General features: G+C 46.6%; 1 protein-coding gene across 2 annotated transcripts in view; it reads left to right on the forward strand.

Moving 5' to 3' along the window:
- Window positions 1–18,925, forward strand: part of iqsec2b (IQ motif and Sec7 domain ArfGEF 2b) — a gene marked incomplete at its 5' end in the record, with an annotated part of 53,096 nt that extends 34,171 nt beyond the window's left edge. The window contains 13 exons of one of the 2 annotated variants that reach the window (XM_083639347.1): window positions 5,778–6,099; window positions 6,582–6,935; window positions 7,862–8,925; window positions 9,103–9,264; window positions 10,557–10,679; window positions 10,803–10,969; window positions 11,900–12,039; window positions 12,234–12,359; window positions 12,508–12,607; window positions 12,784–12,945; window positions 14,187–14,381; window positions 15,044–15,093; window positions 16,010–18,925. In XM_083639347.1, the coding sequence (XP_083495473.1) occupies window positions 5,778–6,099; window positions 6,582–6,935; window positions 7,862–8,925; window positions 9,103–9,264; window positions 10,557–10,679; window positions 10,803–10,969; window positions 11,900–12,039; window positions 12,234–12,359; window positions 12,508–12,607; window positions 12,784–12,945; window positions 14,187–14,381; window positions 15,044–15,093; window positions 16,010–17,200 (4,156 nt within the window). In that variant the 3' untranslated portion in view covers window positions 17,201–18,925. The remainder of the gene's footprint in view (window positions 1–5,777; window positions 6,100–6,581; window positions 6,936–7,861; window positions 8,926–9,102; window positions 9,265–10,556; window positions 10,680–10,802; window positions 10,970–11,899; window positions 12,040–12,233; window positions 12,360–12,507; window positions 12,608–12,783; window positions 12,946–14,186; window positions 14,382–15,043; window positions 15,094–16,009) is intronic. The other variant, XM_083639346.1, reaches the window with a different exon arrangement.
- Between the last annotated feature and the right edge of the window lie 2,014 nt (window positions 18,926–20,939).

Here is a 20,939-nt window from a genome sequence, read left to right on the forward strand (position 1 = left end):
TAAACTGATATTATCTTTGAGTTGTGGACAAAACAAGACATTTGAGGGCGTCATCTTGGGCTTTGGGAAACACTGAATTCGTCATTTGCTACCATTTTCTGACATTTTATAGACCCAACAACTAATCGATTAATCGAGAAAATAATCGACAGATTAATCGATTATGAAAATAATCGTTGGTTGCAGACCTACTCTGCTTACGTGGTTGGGTTCAGCATGGAGTGACACAGAGTGTGCCGACGAGCTCGACCAAAAACCACACAGACTGTTTGAGTTTTGAATTGAGGTTTTAGAAGTGAACACAGTGCCATGTGTGATGAAGCTCACAGCTCGTGTGTTGGCGTCAGAAGAATGCCATCTGATGAATGACTTGATTGTTTCTGTTCAGTTTGGCCATTCAAAAGAATGGGATCATAGTTGACAAAGAGAATACAGCCGTATTTCAGCATAGATTGAATTTCATGACGAACGGAAAGCTTTTTTAACACTCCCATCAGTTTGGCTGTAATTCCTTTCTTGTGAGTTCAACAGAGTTCAAGTTCGCCAAGTAACGGTGAACATTATTTGATGATGAACATTATTTGATTTGATTTCTATGGTGCGAATTAGGCTTGGGCGATATCAAAATGTAACTATTGAGATACACACAAATATCGCAATAGACTAAATGATATATTATGTTATTGTATTTTATGTTTCAAGTAGCCTACCTCTACCTTTGCAGCAACGACACTACCAATAATGTACAGTAAGCAGTCAAATAAGGGTCGGCAGCAGGGTAGATTGCTCAAAACTGTGAAAAAAAAAAAAAAGATTTACACACAAACGGTAAATTATCGAAAAATCACGATATTCTGGAAAAATATTGTGATAATCAATATTATCAGAAATCGGCCCAAGTCTATTGTGAATCTCCATTTGAAGGTGAGAGGTTCTCTCTGGATTGATGCTACTTTTACTATTCACAGTCCACATTTGTGTGTTACATGTGTGGGAGAGGCATTGGGGACAAATAGTCAAACTGACACAAAGGTTTAGGAGAGAGAGAGAGAGAGAGAGAGAGAGAGTGGAGAATGGTTATGAGATAACTATGAGTGTGTCTGTGCTGTGGTCAGTCACAAATTAGTTAACAGACATATCAATACAGTGATTGTCTTCTCCACGGGCAGGCTGCAGAGAAGTTCATCTCCCAGGGTTCGATGGCACCATCAGACCCACTACTGGCTCTATTCACACACACAAACAGACACACACACACACACACACACACACACACACACACACGCAGACATCAATAATGTATGAGAGAGGGACAGGAGGCAGAGCACTGCATTGAGTTAACACTGTACTCCACTGCACACACCTCCGTTCCCTCCTCCCCGCAGCACCCTTCTCAATTCCGGCCCACTTCCTCCTGCCTGTGTTGTTCTCATGATGTCAGCCGGTCACGCCCCCTGTTGATCACATTCCAACCATCTGTTCCAGCTCCAATTAAGTGTTTTCAGGTAGCGGAACGACGCAGGGCCCCGGTCCTGACGAGCTAGCTGCAGCGCCGCTAGTGAGTTAGCTCTCCATGGCACTGTAACAGGAATACAACAGGCTTCCTTACATAAGTAATGAGGTCCAGATGCCAGCCAGCGAGCGATATGGCCGCTCTCATGTTTTATCCAACAAACGTTTTTCACTCGTATATCATCTTCACCTTGTCTCTCACCACTTATTGCTCCTGCTGCACTCTTGCTGCAGGCAAACCCCGAAATGAACGTCGTGTTTTAATTCATGCTCGCTGGGAGGTGGGATGTACTGTAGGGCGATCCACGCCGAAACAGAATTTGTGTTATTTCATTTATTTTGTGTCAATTTGTCTTGATGATCTTGGGCAGTTGAGTGTGTTTTTTTTCGTTAAATATGAATATCTGTCTCCCAAGGCTCAGAAGAAGAAAAAAATCAAGCCTCAACTCTGATCTTTTCTGCACAGGTTGCACAGCCCGCTGCGCGCAATGAATTAATGATTCATTATTAATGTTTCATTAAGATTTTATAAAAGTGAAGATCACTGTGGAGGGGTGCTGTCATAGCAGCCACATAGTTGGTCTGCCAGTCACCGGTAGTAGAGAGCCGAGTCTTTGGGATTCGACTTTGGGATGACGACACTTGTTCATATTCACAAGCCTGAAGTGTCCTATCTCTTCGAATTTTCCTCTGTAATGATCGTTTTTTTTTTACATTTATGAAAACAAGTTCCTTGACAATACATCTCGCATGACAATTTATTGTAATCATTTTTGTGGGCTATTAACACAAGAGCTCTGATCATATACAATTTGTTTTTCCCTCCACTTCCCCTGAAGGCATATTGCTGCCTAGAATGATTTGCTGTGGTTCAAAAGATCTGTCCAAATTCAAAACCTCTCCTATTTCCCTCATTACCTTTTCCCAGAATATTTGTAATTTAGGGCAGTCCCACAAAAAAATGTGAGTAGACCACATCCTCTCCAGCAGAGAGGGCTCGCTCGTTTGCCGTAGTTGGATATTACTAGAGGTGTTTCAACCCATTGATACCTGATGCAGCATTTGTGTGTGTATCCCTTTAAGACCGCGAACCGCGTTAACGCGGTTCGCGGTCTTAAAGGGATACGCACACAAATGAGGGATATACACGCAAATGCTGCATCAGGTATCAATGGGTTAAGGTAACGCGTTCTCAGCTTCCATCTCAGCTCAATTCTTTCCGATTTGGGCTACTTATGCCCAAGACACCCAGGAACCTCTCCCACTCATCATCTGGTCTGTTGTATCAGACCACAGATGTTTCAAGAGTTCGCCCTGGATATCCACACACAAAACATCTATGAAAGCAGGCTTGTGGCTCCGTAATGTTGAGTGGCGTGTGTAATATTGTACATTCAACGCCGACGGGCATCATCGTCAATCGTCATCATCACACTGAGCTGAACCCAGAATACACGATGTATTCTGGGTTCAGCTCAGTGTGATCACGATGATGCCCGTTGAATGAGAATACCATCTGCTCCTGCTGATGTGCATAGCAGGCAGTTATAGTGAGGCTGTGTTCCTGTCTGTTCCTCATGTGGCTAATTTCCATTCAGGGGCAACTTGAGGCGCAGCTCTAAATGAGACAGGATTTTCTATTCTCCAGCATTCTTTCTTTCTTTCTTTCTTTCTTTCTTTTCAGAAATGCAACTAACTCGTTTAGATAATGCTGTAGTATCTCTATGCTTTACACTGTGCACAGATGTATCGTGATATTTGATTTGTTTTCATAGCAAGAGCAGTTTTATGATGACCGTCATTCTCAACCTGGGGCGCAACCTCTTTGACACCCACCTACACGGTGACGATAACAGTCGATACATTGCCAGGGCAACTAACACTTCTCTTCCTAACAACAGCCTCACCACCCACAAAGGTTCCACGGCAACCGTCGCCAAGCAACCGCCTCCCTCTTCCCAGTTTCTCTATTTAAGGAGCAGAGGAGGAGGAGGAGGATGGAGGAACGATAAACAATGCTACATGAAGGAGATTGAGATGTACAGTATACAATAAATCATTGCGAGTTATTGATTTGCTGAAAAATGATAGGAAACGCCAGATATGAATGCTGCGATTAATTCCCTGGTTATGAAACTTAATTTAAATCACATGGATTTGGCTTTCACAAAGACCGTGCAAACCACTCTGAACTTAGCTGTGGTAATAATACTCTCCTGTAGATGTCAGAGTTGTGCCTTGTTATTATTACTGGGCCCTGATCTTGTGTTACGCAACCTAACGGAGGGGCTCTTTAACAGTGCTGTTGTTCCACTCTACAATAATTTAGCCGGGTCATGTGTTACTTGGAAGGTACAGGATGTCCTGTTGAAAGAATGTGCATTGTAAAACATTTTCCTCTCTCTCTTTCTCCGCGGATCATTCCAGATCTCGGCGTGCACGGTTCCTACGCGAGGTGTTGCCTTTTAGGGATCGGATTCGGTTACGACATCATCGTGGCGGCGACAAACTGAAAAGCGCCATGAGTTGTTTCTTTGTTCCCGATAAAGCCTCTTCCTTGTTGTCGTATCTTCTCCCAGCCCAACACTAACACAGGAAATCCCTGCTAACTCAACGGAACAGGGACAGCGTAAGGGGAGAGGGAGGAGGTCACAGCTCACAGCAACATGGCCTTATTATAGAGAGCCAAAGTGGAACGTCACTTCCTGCTTCAGCAGCACTGTACCGGCGATTTTCATCCGCCATTTATTTTCCCATAGACATTTCGTAAAATGCTTATAAAAAAATAGTTTCACTTGTTCAAACCAAACGGTTCAGATGATATATTTAGAAACGGGAGAGATCGCATAACATTTCACTCAGACCAAAACGTAAAACAATTCGGGTTTATGTTGTTTTTTAAAGTTTTGGTCCAAGCGAAATGTTCTATGGTCTCTCCCGTTTCCAAATATATCTGAACCGTTTGGTTCGACCAAGTACAACTATTTTTATAAGCATTTTACCAAATGTCTATGGGAAAATAAATTACTGAAGAAAATCTCTGGTACAGTGCTGAAGCAGGAACTGACGTTCACTTTGCCTCTCTATAAAGCCCAACAGCGTCTCAGGCTCAGTATATTCATCCGGGCATGGTTTAGCCACAAGGTTTGTCTGTTTCACCAGCTGAATGTAAAATGCCTCTTCATAACTTGGCTGCTTCCCACACAACCCTGATCCGCCCTTTCTACTTTCAGTCTTGTTATGAGGACAGGGCACAGCTGACAGGAGGGGGGTGGAGCTAGAGAGGAAATGTAGGAAGGAGCATGTGACTACAGTTCTCTCCACACACACACACACACACACACACCACACAAAGACTGGCTAATTGAGTCTGTGTTGGATGTCTGTCATGGGAAAAGATACTTAGCAGGATGCTGGAGGACTTTTTGGGACTTACTTGAGAGCTGATCAGTTTTGGGATTATCTTGTTCACTGTAAATAGGAGGAACTGGGTTGAATCTGTGATTTTGGTGACGCGTCTTAGTTTGTTGCTCTTAGACTTGAGTGAGTCAGAGTGATTTTGGGAGGAGATGTCTTCTACATGCATTTTGTCTGACAACATTTCATACTAGCCTTCCTGGAGCTGCACGGGGCTGTTTTAGACCCGGCTGTTAACATAACGACCTGGTCTTTCCTGTCAGTATGGTGTTGCTGCTGGTATGTGGCAGTGGCTAATGACTGCTCAAGTGTGTGTGTGTGTGTGTGTGTGTGTGTGTGAGAGAGACTTGGAGAAAGACTGAGAGAGAGAGAGAGCATAAACACTGGTAGGCCTGGCTAAAGTCAGTAGTATATTAACTCTTCCTGGGATTTGCTTTGAACTCGAGTCAAAGAGGGGAGGCGAGATAGAGAGCAGAGACCCTCCCACATTTTGATGACATAATATCGATGACACAATATGACGTGATATGTCATTGTTTGAGGTATGACTGAGAGCGTTGTTCCCATGACATCAGGGCATTGTCATAGCTGGTATAGTCTTTAACATGTCGTAACTTGTAATAGTATATCTATCCCCGAGAGATACTGGAGAATATATTGTTTTGTGCGTCTGGCGCTCTTCCCAAATGAGATCCACTAAGAGATGGTTAGTTCCTCGCCGCTCTGTCTACACGTGAGTCCCTCCTCACCTGTGAGCTCATCACAACCAACACTATGTAGTCTTCATACTGAACTCTCTCTGGCTTCTAATAACCTCTCTCACCCTCCTCCTCCCCTCTCTCCTCTAGTGTGGAGGCGGACTCCCAGTGTTCGGCGACGGCCCCCCGCACAGACAGCTCCTCCTACGTCCAGACGCCGTACCTGCGCGGCTCGGAGCGCTTCATCAGTGACAGCAGCAGCGGCGGCGGCGGAGGCGGAGCTCCTCCCGCGGGGCCCAGGGCCCCTCCATGCGTGCCGGTCTCCTCCAGCTCAGCCAGCTTGGCCTGGGCTCTGCGCACGCGGCACCAGCCCGCCAGCCTGGCCCTGCGCAAGCAAGAGGAAGAGGAGAACAAGAGATGCAAGGCCCTGTCAGACAGCTACGAGCTCTCCACAGACCTGCAGGATAAGAAGGTATCACTGCTCAGGATAGTGTTGGTTAGAGCAGTGGTTCTCAAATGGGGGTCCGCGGGGACCCCCAGTGGACCCCTGTGGCACTTGGCCAGGGGGTCCGCGAAAGGTTTTCAGGAAAAATAAAAATAAACACTTTTTTTATGTTGCAAAAGCTTCATAGTTCAACGAAAATATTGTATGCTTTAAATCTAAAATGGTTCATGGATTACGTTCTAATCTAACAAATTTAGCTTAGCCCAAAATCACAAATCAGAATGAGGGGGGTCCCCGGTATATTTTCTATAAGGGGTCCTTGACTGAAAAACATTTGAGAACCTCTGGGTTAGTGGGGTTGTGTTGTGTTTTTTTGTGTTCTTTGATATTTCTTAAAAAATCACGAGGCTCCGCAAAAAGGACATTTTCTTTGGATGCCTTTCAGTCGGGTTTAACGAGTCGAGTGTTTTAACTGTCGCTTCCTCTCTCGCTCTCCATGTTTTCCCCAGGTGGAAATGCTGGAGAGAAAGTACGGCGGCTCCTTCGTAAGTCGCCGAGCAGCCAGGACCATCCAGACGGCCTTCCGCCAGTATCGCATGAACAAGAACTTTGAGCGCCTCCGAAGCTCCGCCTCCGAGAGCCGCATGACGCGCCGCATCATCCTGTCCAACATGAGACTGCAGTATTCCTTTGACGAGCGGCACCCTCAGCAGCACCCTCAGCAGCACCCTCAGCAGCACCCTCAGCAGCAGGCCCAGACGCAGACCAACTTCACCCACAGCGTGGCCATCGGACCGCCCCACTCCCCAGACCCAGAGCGGCCGGGAGACTACACCCACTTAGAGGACTCCTTCTCCAAGCAGGTACCCCCTCGTTACGGCTTTGTTGTTTGTCTGATGGGACCATGCCTCAAAGGCTTGTAGCAAGAGTGCTTTGGGTGCACGGTGGCGCAGTGGTAGCGCTGTCCTGGGTTCGATTCCCGCCTGAGACGCTGTGGGCGCTGAAGGTGTGTCCCCATTCCCATGTCCTCAGTGCCAACAAGAGTGCTTTCGATAAAATGGTTGACACTGAGTTTTATGGAGGAACCATGAAAAAAAAACGATCACATTGCATCGATGCCTAATTGATGTTAAACAAATACATGTAAAACAACAAGAAAAATATTACTGTGGGCGTCCGGATAGTGCAGAGGTAGATTCCCTGCCTACCACCACGATGGTCGCAGGTTCGCGCCCCCGTGTTGCCTCCGGCTTGGTCGGGCGTCCCTACAGGCACAATTGGCCTATTCTGCGTGTGGGAAGCCGGATTAGGGCTATGTGCCCTGGTCACTGCTGCACTAGCGCCTCCTCTGGTCAGGGCGGGCCTGTTCGGGGGGGGGGGACTGGGGGAATAGTGCAATCCTCCCACACGCTACGTCCTGCCGGTGAGACTCCTCGCTGTCAGCTGAAAAGAAACGGCTGGCGCTGCACATGTATCGGAGGAAGCATGTGCTAGTCTACAACTCTCCCCAGATCGGCAGCGGGGGTGGAGCAACGGCCCGGGGCAGCAGGGGGAATTGGCCAAGTATAATTCAGGAGGAGGGGGGGTCAGAAGAAAACTTGATAAAAAAATATATTTGTATTATTATATTTATATATATTCTATATTATTGTAAAGACCTATTACACATGTATTATAATGAGGTGAAGCTTTACTTTCTGTCATGGACGCTGAAGTAGAGAGGAACTGGAAGTGTCCCTGTACATCCAGTCTTACTGAGTCTTCCCCCCCCCCCGTGTGCTCCGCCCAGGTGAAGTCTCTAGCCGACTCCATAGACGACGCCCTTACCTGCCGCGCGGGTCGCGAAGACTCCCAGGAGGGCAGCAGAGAGGGGGGAGGCGGGATCAGCGAGGACTTTGGCGAATGCGTGTGGAGCAGCAGCAGCAACCCCTCCTCCCAGAGAGGCTTGGCAGAGAGAGTCCGCGGTGGCGGAGGAGGAGGACTCAGCATGCACGGGGACAGCACGGCCACCTCGTACAGCGACGTCACCCTCTACATGGACGACTGCGTGCCCTCGTCCCCGCTGTCCCTGGACCGCGCCCCCAGCAGCACGGACACAGAGTACTGGGGCCCGGGCGGCGCCATCCGCGAGGACAGCAGGGAGACCGAGGGAGGGGGCAGCAGCAACAGCCGTCGCAGCACCCCCTGCACCGAGTGTCGGGACTACCGTCTGAGGGGCGCCCACCTGCCCCTCCTCACCATCGAGCCGCCCAGCGACAGCTCGGTGGACATGAGCGACCGCTCGGACCGCGGCTCCCTGAGCAGGCAGCTGGTCTACGAGCAGGAGCCGGGCGTAGGCGCCGGCTCCCCGCAGGGCACCCTCAAGCACTCCCCCAACACGGGCGGCCGCCCCGCCTCCACAGCCGCCGCCCAGGGTCAGACCCGAGCGCCGGGCAGACCCGTACCCACGCACATCCCCCACCACGTGGCGCACCACCACCACCAACACCACCACCCTCTCCACCACCACCAGTACCCCGACACGCCGCCCTCCTCCGCCTCCTCGCCCCAGCAGCAGCCGCCCACCACCCCGCTGTCCTCCGCCTCCTCCGCAGCGCTGCCCCCCGGGGGCCTGCTGGAGCAGCCGTGCTGCTCCGACGGAGACAACGACTCGCTCAACTCCACCACCAACTCCAACGAGACGGTCAACTGCAGCTCGGGCTCGTCGTCGCAGGACAGCCTGCGGGAGCCGCTGCCCCCGCTGGGCAAGCAGACGTACCAGAGAGAGAGCCGCCACAGCTGGGACTCTCCGCCGTTCAACAACGACGTGGTGCAGAGGCGCCAGTACCGCATCGGCCTCAACCTCTTCAACAAGTACGACTGCGGGGGAAGCTTTTGATATGAATACTCAGGAGTATCTTTCATTCCTGTGATCATCTCACATATAGCAAAAAGAAGTACTTTGATAACGATCTTGAGTGTGATCACACAGTTCGCCTGGGAAAGTTGTACTAAGAAAGTTTCTCTCGTTATTTTTCCCCCGTCCAATAGGAAGCCAGAGAAAGGGATCCCGTACCTGATAGAGAGAGGCTTTGTGTCGGACACCCCGGTTGGGATCGCTCGCTTCATCCTGGAGAGGAAGGGCCTGAGCAGGCAGATGATCGGAGAGTTCCTCGGCAACCGACAGAAGCAATTCAACAAGGATGTTTTAGAGTGAGTATGGGGGGACAGAAAGAATGAAAGAGATCATTTGTACCATTTTTGGAAGACTTTGTATTCACCTTTTTCCTGGACTTACGTTTCCCATGATTCTCAGCGGTAGCCGGTTGTCGACTTCCAGTTTACGCACTAGCAAGGAGGTGCGCGCCGCTGTCAAAGAGTGGGAACGTATGGCTTATTTAATCCGAAATGGCTAAAAATAGTAGCGTTGTGTGGTTGCATAGCGGCGATATTTTACAAAAACGAGGTGAATGTCAATTCACTGGTACTGTATGGGTTTATTTTAGCCGAAATTGCTAAAAATAGTATGTGGTTGCATAGCGGCCACTTTTATTTTGAAGGCTAAACGTCCAAACCGGAACTCTTATATTTGGTCATTGAACGGAGCTTTAGCGGTCTCTCTCTTTCAAGATTCAAGATATTGTCACTCCGTTGTACAATTATGCACGTGTGAAATTATTATGCTGGGGGGCTCCATTACAAGACATAGGTAGGTACAAAAGTATCTTTCGCTATGAACGGTCCTGGGCGGAAACAGGCAACCGGCAGCTGGAAACAGGGAGGGAGGGTGTCACGGAAGCGCCCACTGTCTCACCATGAAACTCGTGAATAGGGCAGGCAGGCCTATTCGACTGGTGCCCCAGGGGCCAAATCCGGCCTGCCAATCAAGTCGTACCGGCCGCGGACCAGTTCTGAGGGGGGAGGGGAGGGGAGAAAAATCAAAGTCTTCTCTCTCTCTCTCTCTGTCTGTCTCACCTCTCTCTCTCTCTCTCTCTCTCTCTCTTCCCCCCTCTCTCTATCTGTCTCTCTGCCTCTCCCTCTCTCTCTCTGTCTCTCTGCCTCTCCCTCTCTCGATGACACAGATAACAATCAAGTCCTGTTTCCGTTTTTCATCTGTGGATTGATTTTGATGTGTAACAATTTTTTAATTCATGTTTCTGAAAAGAAAATAGAATTACAAAAAAGAATTCAAAACATGGACCATGAGGCCATATGATTAGGTGACTTTTGCAATGTAGTAAAATAAAAAATGCAAAGATGTGGTGGCCTGGATGATAATAATAGCTCAGGGAAATGTCCGGCCCCCTGGGCCCTTAGCTTTCTGACAATGTGGCCCCCTGCAAAATATAGTTCAATAGCCCGGACATAGGGGAAGGGAGGGGAAGGGTAGACCAGCATGGTTTCTAATGGTATGTGACATCTTGAACTATGATCTATATTCTTTATGGACAGTCGAATGGGTTGTTAGCATGGTTGTAACCTCTGCTGCGTGTGGTGTGTTTCAGCTGTGTGGTGGATGAGATGGACTTCTCAGGTATGGACCTGGATGACGCGCTGAGGAAGTTCCAGGCTCAGATTAGAGTTCAAGGAGAGGCCCAGAAAGTCGAGAGGCTCATAGAGGCGTTCAGGTTCGTATGTGTTGGACACCGTGGTTTTTCTGTGGGGAGAGAGGGCGTGTTTGCTTGAAGATACATTGAATACCAGTTGCTTTGACCGCAGTATCAAAACATTATATTTGTTCTGTCATGCAGTCAGAGGTACTGTGTGTGCAACCCGACCTTGGTTCGCCAGTTCCAGAACCCCGACACTATCTTCATCCTGGCTTTTGCCATCATCCTCCTCAACACGGATATGTACAGTCCCAACGTCAAGGCCGAGAGGAAGATGAAAATAGAGGATTTCGTCAAGAATTTAAGAGGTGCTGCTAAACAGAAGAAACACACACACACACACACACACACGCACACACACACACACACACACTTGCACAGCACTATACTTTCACTCACAAAACTTGACTTGATACACAGACTTATACAGGCTATCATAAAACACATCAAACAGTGTCAAAGATGTAACATGTTGGATATCTAGACCCATAATTTTGTGTGGCTACTATGTGTAATTGTCCCCTTGAATATGGATTATTTACTATCTTAGTTACACAAACATTGTAATGGGACTTTTATACATTGAGATACAAAGACCTCTTTTTCAATGGAAGCCTGGCCAAGATGGCAACATAAAAGAGATAAAGTTACAACATTAAAACAGACATGCAGTAAAACAAGCAAAGGCAATTAGAACATTCATAAAAAAAAACATGTGCAAGTATGAAAGGAATCTGCTTCTAAGTCTCTCGTTAGATTTTTTTCAAGTTCCTTCAGTTTCAAGTTGCTCTGAAGTGAGTTCCAGGCTGTAGGTTGCCAAGATCAGTGCAGAGTTTGGGGACAGTTAGCTGGCAATAGTCCGTTAAGCGTAATTACTGTGGGTTCTAGAAATATAACCACAGAGGTACGATGGAATTAATCCAAGGATGTATTTATAGATAAAATTGTACCAATGGGTAAGCTAAGATTACATGCAGCATGGATACATAAGGGTGTTATATAAGGATATATACAATTACAACACATATATTAACATATCTAAACTGTGATATGTGTTTTGTGATTGTCCATATCAATGTGTGTATAAAAATGTGTCCATTAAATTCCTTATGAATCTGGCTCCCTCTTGTGTGTGAAAACCAAGTTTCACTCGATTATATTTTTTGCATCAAATAAAAGCATTTGACTTGCAACGTCGTCATTTCCTGATCATTGCTTTTCTTTGTTTCCCATCCAAGGAGTAGACAATGGTCAGGATATACCCAGGGAGCTGCTGGTTGGGATCTACCAGCGCATTCAGAAGTGGGAGCTCCGTACCAACGATGACCATGTCTCCCAAGTGCAGGCGGTGGAGAGGGTCATTGTAGGCAAGAAGCCTGTGAGTTTCCTGGGTCAACTTTTCAACTCACCATGGTTTATCAATGGTGTTGTAACCAGGGCCTGGAGTTAGGTCATTTTGTGACTGGACAAGGCGAAATAGCGCCATGTTATAGCATGGTATGTCCTCACTACTTATGATTTATGAAGAGATCTGATCATATTTTATTGGTCTGTTTGCGTGTGTTTGTATAGGTGCTGTCCCTTCCCCACCGTAGGCTGGTGTGTTGCTGCCAGCTCTATGAAGTTCCCGACCCTAACAGACCCCAGAGGACAGGAGTGCATCAGCGGGAGGTCTTCCTCTTTAATGACCTTCTGGTGGTAAGAGTTTCATCACTTCAGAGATTCCATAATGTTTCTATTAATAAATGATTGTCAGTGGTTGCCGGGCGCTGTAGAAATGTCTGCCTGATGTTCAGCGTCAGTAGTAATTAATTCCTCTCGCTCTCTCATTCATGCTTCACATCAGGTGAGCAAGATCTTCCAGAAGAAGAAAACCTCAGTGACATATAGTTTCAGACAATCCTTCCCTTTGGTTGAGATGCAAGTCCACATGTTCCAGAACTCATGTGAGAAACCACATAACTCACTTTCAATAATCCTTTCCTCTCATTTTCTGAGTCTAAGATAAATAAGCCTTTTAAATTGCTGTCGATATTAATAAAATACACATGTAATATCACGGCACGCAGACTGAATTGGTGATTCATCTGGATTTTCATTTCCCTATGTTTGCATCTCTTAGACTACCCTCACGGGATCCGTCTGACCTCAGCAGTCCTGGGTGGGGAGAGGAAGGTGCTTATCGTCTTCATGGCACCCAGTCAGCAGGACCGCACCCGCTTTGTCAGCGACCTCAGGGAGAGTATCGCTGAGGTGCAGGAGATGGAGAAGTATAGAGTCGAGTGTAAGCACGCCATCTACTGGTCATTCCTGTGAACTTGAACTTTGAGGAGGTGTAGCGATGCTCTGCAGGGATTACAGTAATTGTTCTGTTTATGAGGAAATAGAGAGGCAAAGTGAACGTCACTTCCTGCTTCAGCACTGTACCAGAGATTTTCACCCGCCATTTCTTTTCCCATAGACATTTAGTAAAATGCTTATAAAAATTGTTTTACTTGGTCAAACCAAACGGTTCAGCTATATTTAGAATCGGGAGAGACCATAGAACATTTCACTCAAAACTAAAAAAAACAACATCGGAAAAATATTTTTCTTTAAACCCGCATTTTTTTAAAAGTTTTGGTCCGAGTGAAATGTTATGCGATCTCTCCTGTTTCTAAATATACCTGAACCGTTTGGTTTGAACAAGTAAAACTATTTTTATAAGCATTTTACGAAATGTCAATGGGAAAATAAATGGCAGATGAAAATCTCTGGTACAGTGCTGAAGCAGGAAGTGACGTTCCACTTTGGCTCTCTATAGAGCGACAGTGTTGTGGTGTGTGGTAGGGCTGGGTGATATGGAAAGAAAATCAAATATCACAATATTTTTCACCAAATACCTCTATCGATATTGCGACAATATTGTAGGGATGACTATTGGTGCTTTCACAAGATTTTTGATAAATATTCAGTAATGTGGATATAATGACTAAATGGGTAAAGGCAAAGAATAGAACAGCTAGAACAGTCTGGTAAGTTCAGAAAATTACATCACTTTACTGTAATACCTTTTTTTTTTACATCAAAATGTACTGCTTATACAAGTTTTTTTTAAACACAGCTAAACAGCATGTGGTAATCGCCATTGACACATTCACATCGTCTCCCAACCCGTCCAGCTGCTCCCCCGAAGTGTCAGGTTGGCCAGAATAAAATGGAAACTTCCAGTTAAAACTTTCAAAATAATGTAATTTAAATAAAAGTAAATAGCCTTATTGATGCACGTTGGAGGAGAAAAAGATATTTCAACGGATGAAGCTGCAAACCCTGTATCAAAATACTCGTCGTGATGTTGACACTTATGCCATATCATGATATTACGATGTCCAAAATCTAAGAGGATATCTATCCTCATATCACGATATCGCTATAATAGCGATGTATTGCCCAGCCCTAGTGTGTGCATTATTATGGTTAGAGATCCTCTCATGCATGTCTCCATCTCGTTTTCAGTTCCTCCATGTCCTCTGTTTTGATTTACAGCGGAGCTGGAGAAACAGAAAGGTGTGATGCGGCCCAGCTTGCTGACTGGAGGTGTGGTTGGAGGAGGCGTAGGTGCGAAGAGCGATGTTGTGAATGGCACCCTGGGAAGGACCAGCCTTGACGACAACTACTCGGCGGGAGAAGGTCTCAAACGCACGGCGCTCAGCTCATCTCTCAGGGACCTATCGGAGACAGGTGAGACAACAACACCTGAGGGGGTGGGGTCAACTCCATTTCCCTCCTGTTAGCTGGGTTGGATAGGGTAACAGAGCGCTCTACATGAATTTCTTTCTCTGCTTCGTATTGCTACACCTTGTTCTACTCCATCACTACCATTCAAATGCAGTTTATGTCCAGTGTTTCCCCTAGAAAGATTTTCAGGCCTGGAGGGATTTCGAAACGTACCCCGACCGCAACGGTGGGGGCCCTTGCTGGCGACGCTAAACTTTTAGCTAACCTGTTCGCATCTATGTTCGCAATGGCATCCCAAGTATCATCATACTATTATGGAATGCGATGCGAACAGGCAACGACACACGTTGACACGTTTTGGAACAGCACCGCACGCTGGCACGATGCTCCTAAAAGCAACATGCTTATTGTTTTGAATGATTTGGCATCTTCTATTACTGTCAACACTGTGTCAATGCCAGTATTGTTGTATTGTAATAATATGCCATAAAGGTTTATTGAAATTTTGGGGAGAGCAGGGATTTTTTTTTTTTTCTGGCCTGGCGGGGCCTGTAGAATGGTAGGGGAAACACTGAATTATCTTTTTCATACAACGCAAAAACAAACTTATGAAACTTTCTCATCTTCCACCCTTTGCTAACCTGACTCTTCCTGGTGGGGTGCAGGGAAACGTGGTCGCAGGAACAGTGTTGGTTCTCTGGACAGTACCATGGAAGTAAGTTTCCTTGGGTAGATGTGGACCTGTAACCTTTAACAGAACCTGCATATCCCTTTACTAGAGTTCTAAATAAAGAGTGGATACCTTCCTCAGCACGCTCAGTGTCTGTATGTGTGTGTTCAGCGTGGGGGGGGGGGGGTCAGCGTGCACATGCATGTGTAGGCGTGCACGTGCCTGCAGTGACCTTTTTTGCATGGCCGTGTGCTTTCAAAATAAAAGCCCAAGCATGTCCTTACCTTCAGCTCCAGATACAGATGTTTCCTGTGTGTGATGATGTAAGTCAGGGGTGGGCAACTGGCGGCCCCCGGCCTCACTCTGTGTGGCCCCTGGGTCAATTTCATTTTTTTTTTCCTTTTTTACAAGGCGGACGTTTTAGGTTAGGTTAGGTCGTTAGACCACCCAAATCTGTGTTTTTATTTTACTGTTCATCCACGCTAATGGCGTTAGCATTATCCATCCACATACTGTTTAACGTTAGCATTTGAGCTAACGCTATTGTAACAAACTATATCCAGGATGCACATTGCACATGCAACATTACTAATCTGATTAATATGACATATTTGGGTGATGTACCCCATCAAATTGCTGTAGCGGGCTGTTTTAATTGATCTGAATTTATCTGAATGGAAGAATTACTAAATTTGAATATGAAAAACATAAATGTTGGTATAATAAACTTTGATTACCAGTCCTTTTCATCAAATTAGTAGCTATAATTGCGAGTGATGGTGTTACAGTAGGCTACTGATGGAAGTGCACGGTCACAATCTGGCCCTCTGGTAACGAGGATTTTTTTTTGTGGCCCTCTCTATCATCAAAGTTGCCCATCCCTGATGTAGGTCATCACAGAGACTGACTTGTATGCGTCAGTGATTCATCTAAAAACTATGATCATACTTTATCCTCCCAGGGTTCCGTCATTAGCAGCCCACAGCCTCACCAGCGCTACCCGGTGGCAGGAGTGGTTCCTGGCTGCTACGGAACAGAAGACTACCGGCCTCATCGCCCCATCCTGAGCCCCGGGACGGGGGTGGGGGGTGGGCCGGGGCAGCAACACACCACTGCTGGGACAGGAGTTGGGGGAGTCTCCAGCAGTGTAGAGAGAGCAGGAGCGGGGAGCGGCCCTGGGGGGAGCAGCAACAACAACAGTGGCTCTTTCCTGGGGTCACTATTCGGCAGCAAACGCGCCAAACCACCGGGGCCCCTTATTCCACCGGGGCCACCATACCCCGCACCTGTACCCCCACCGACTACGGGAGGGCCCCCTCCTCACTCCCCTTCATCTCTGTGCCAGCTGGAGGGGGGCCCCTCCAAGATCCAGGCCCTACATGCACAATACTGTCACGCGGGCACCGTGCAGCCACCGCCACCCTACTACCATCACCATCGCTTCCACGTCCAAACTGTCCAACCACCTTTGCAAGGCATGCCCCCTCATACTACACAGAGAGGCCCACTGTCCTGTCGCGCACCGCTTGGCGCCACACACGTCCAGCACCAGCAGCTGGCCCATCTCTCCCAGCTGGCCCATCATGGGCTTCCAGGTCGCTATGCCAACATGGTGGTGGGCTGCCCACCCCCCCTTTCTCCTCACTCCCCACATTCCCCGAACCCGCAGTTCGCCCTGTACCACGCGCAGCCCATACACTCTGTCAGAGGGGTCGGCGTGCCTGGCACCAAGCCCCCCCTCACCCTGTCCCACTCCCACCCGCACCCACACGCACACTCCCACACCCACCCCGGACACGTGCACACGCCGCACCCGGCCATCCACCCCACCCACCAGACGCACTTCATCTTCGGCACGCTGCCCCACCAGCAGCCCTCCGCCTCCGTCAGCACCCATCAGCATACTGCGCCCGCCGCCCCGTATCTGCCCCAGTACCCTCCGCTTTCTTCCATCCCCCCTCCCCCCCCGCACTCCCCTTTACCCCCCCCTTCCTGCCCCCTTACCCCTCTTACGCCTCTCTCCCCTCTCCCCCCCCAGCACGCAGGGCAGCCTCAGGCAGGGCCGCAGCTGCAGGCGACGGGGGCTGGAGCGACAGGTGCAGCGGGCAGTTCCAAATCCAAGCCTATCAACCGGATAAGCACCGTGGTGTGAGCAGGGCGTGGGGCCACAGGGGGCAGCAGAGGTCAGATGAGAGGGCGGAGGAGGCGGGCAGGGCCAGGGCGAGGACCAGGTCTTCTAGGACGGAGAGCAACAGCAGCAGCGCGAGTGACAGCAGGAAGCGCAGCTTACTCCGTCTCTGTTACTTTCACCTCCGTTTCCCGCATATGTAGGTGGAGGCACGTCCTGATATCGCCGTGTTGGTGTCGTTCCTGGACCAACATTTGCTCCTAGTACGGGCCGGGAAAACCCCGCCCCCGAACTCATTTGATTGGTCGCCGCAATTGCTTCTTCCTGAAAACGTGCGACAAGCAAAAAAGATGTGTTTAAGATTAGGATTAGGGTTTCTTATCTAACGACGACCAGACCCAAACCCAAACCCTGTTGTTGTACTTGCCTAAACCATTTTTTTTTTTAAATATGTCGAACCCCAGTTCTCAGACTGGAAGGCGCGCACGTTATCCATTTAGCCATAGGACTGAGCTCGCCGACAGCTGCACTTTTTTCACACCCTAACCCTAAACTTAACCACATTTCTTTTCCTTGCCGCACGTTTTAAGGAAGAAGCAATTGCGGCGACCAATCAAATGAGTTTGGGGGCGGGGTTTTCCCGGGCCGTACTAGGAACAAATGTTGATCCAGGAACGACACCAACACGGTGATATCAGGAGGTGCGTAGGTGGAGACCGCTAGAGATGAACGGCTCACATCCTAGAAACAAGCACACATTAGAAACACAGGAAACACATCCACATGAACACATACTCCTACACAATAAAAGAAATCTAGAGCCATATAAAAGCTGAAACTAAATCAATGGGTATATAGCCTCCATTTTAATTGTTTGAAGTCTAGTTGAGTTTGAAGTCTAGTTGCGAAAGCCAAGCCACGTACACGTAGGAGCACAGGAGAGACCAGCTGCTCACACACGGAAGTCAAAAGAAAAAGAGAGACTAAACCACCAAGTACATTCCAGCGGGTTTGGCGTTGTAAACAGTCATAAGCAGAGATTGGCAAAAAAAAATGTCCCTTGACTTTGCAATAATTTACTTGGCTTCATGATGTCTGTGTCCATTTCTTGCAGGTTCTGCTTTGCTGAGAGGCATCTTTTTCTAATGTAGACCTCAGATACATTTTGCTTTGTCTTAAACTTTGATGACCAGCGCGCGCTTTTCTGACAGTCTTTTTGCTCAATGGTCTTTTACATGTCAACAGAGGCCATGTGGCTTCATAAGGATTGACCTTGCATTCCTTGAGAGGTGTGGAGATTAACGACACAAACAAATATATTTGAATGTTTCTGACGCTTTTTTCGCTGTTGTATCAATATTATAATATACCTGCTATGAGTATGATGAATATTGTCCAATAATTGTTTTGATCAGTGATTATATCAGCAGATTTTCGTACATGGTTATAGAGAGTATATTATGCACATAGTAATTCCCTCAGTCTGTGATAACCACATGAGGGTCTTATGATATGTGTAGTGTGATTTCTTTCCATTATTATTATTATTCATATTATCCATAGTGTCATGATTTCCATTGAGTTCCTCTTTTTAATAATAATAATTATTGATTGTTGAAAAATAATGATTGAGATTCACGACTGTTTGGTTAAAAAGATTTGCGGACCAACTATTCCTCCTTTTCTATTTTGTTTGAGTAGAAAATGTGAGCAAACGGGGGCACAATTTCTTAAAAGGGGTGATTTACAAAACCTATACAATCAGAGGGGGAGCCTGAGTTTGTGTTTTATTTTTTACTTTTTTTTTTATATAAAGTTCCCAGTATTAGAAAAGGGCTTTAATCTGGCCATGGATTTTTTTGGGGGGGGGGGGGGGGGGGTGACCCAGATCTCTTTTAGGAAGCTGCCATCTCCTCCCAGTTATACAGGTGCTCACTCCCTCGCAGTCATTGAGAGTTAATCATTGCGTGTTTTTCTATCTTTTGAATAAGCACGCTTTTACATGAGGTTTTGTGATTTTGCACACATGTGATGTCTTAAGTCAGAAATGGCCTTCTTTTGAATCCTCCCCTCTCCTAACACTTTTAGAGACGTCTTCTTAGATTTACGGACACCTCGGACATCCTACTGACGGGCCTTCTAGTAGAACATAACGAGTCAAGAATGTAAAATACATCTAATACCCTTTTCTCAGTGGGCCCTCCCGTGTGTGTTAACCCTTTTTGCGACTGTGATTTTTGGGGTTGTAACAAGAGCACTGATGTGGATCAGCACCGGTGCCGTTGATTACTGAGGCGAAAGTTCTATTCGGATCAAAGAGAGGATGTGTGGGTGAGGAAAAGGAGAGAAGGGCTGCGTTAAGATGTGAAGTCCCTGGAACTAGCTACTGAAGCAGAGACGCTAAAGAAGGAGAAACATCAAAGACCTAAACAAAAAAGGATCGAGACAAGATGTTTGGAGAGATTTGAGAATGTGGTGTGTCAGTTTTTAGGGGTATGTGTTGGCTAGCCTATTCCTTTTTATGGTGTCCTTTTTTGACTCTTCTTGCATGAATATATCTGCACTTATTGAATGGATTGTACTGTATAAACCTAAATGTACATATTATATATTATACATAGGCTTCTTATCAATTACTATGGGATAAATGACTCCCAGTCTGTATTCAGGTGTGTGCATGTGAGTGCCACTAAGTATGTACATATAAGAGAGAGGGATAGGATGGGAGATGTTGGCCAAAATATTGAAGAATATTGATTTCCTTTTTCTTATTATTTTTAGACTGAAGTTTGAGAGAGTGAGTTACAGTGATAAAAAAAATAAAGCCTAAATGTGTTTATGTCAGAGCGCTTATTGATATTATTTTAAACAGATTTTAATGTTTTCATTTGTATATGTATTATGTATACTGAAAGAATAGAGAATTGAGATGTGAATATTTATTGCTTCTGATAAATTAAAGTGTCCTTGCAGTGAAATAGCCTGTGTGTGTCTTGTGTCTATATCATCGACATAATAAAATCTCAATGGTCTATATACATTATATATATATATATATACGGTATATATATATGTATTTATTTATTTATTATATATGAAATATGGAAGCCTGCCTCTTTATAATTTTAAAATACTTGGGTCATAATAATGACATAACATGTCATAATTATGACATAGCCTATAAGTCAACATGAGATATGCAAAAGGTATCATAGGCTAGATGTACAATAGACAGTCATGCATCGACTGACTCCAAACAGCTGGCAATGGACACAAGACATTTATATGTACGATAATCAGTTTTGATATATTTAAGTTCTCTTCACTAATACAAGTTGGAGTGTAACAGGGGTACAGTAGTCCCCAGGTTTATGAGGACTAAAGGTAAAGTAAAGTAAAGTCCCACTGATCGTCACACAACGTGTGAAATTTGTTCTCCGCATTTGACCCATCCCCTGGGGGAGCGGTGAGCGGCAGCGTGCGCCGCGCTCGGGAATCATTTGGTGATCTAGCCTATCTTGATTTGAATGAGGGGCCTGCAAACTATGTGCAACATAAAATGCAAATAGAGAGTCTCTGGCATCAGATTAAAGGGTTTTAGAGCTCTTGCGCACTCGATTTCTAGGGTGGAGACGATTCCCCCTTTTTTGGGATGTGACCAAACATGTCAACTCACGGCACATCATCCACATCATCAGTGGTTATGACATCATCCTTAACATCGCTCAGTGTTAGGGGGCATGGTGGTAAGCGCTAGAAGGTC

Source organism: Poromitra crassiceps, assembly GCF_964638095.1.
Source record: "Poromitra crassiceps genome assembly, chromosome: 6".
NCBI classification, from domain to species: domain Eukaryota; kingdom Metazoa; phylum Chordata; class Actinopteri; order Beryciformes; family Melamphaidae; genus Poromitra; species Poromitra crassiceps.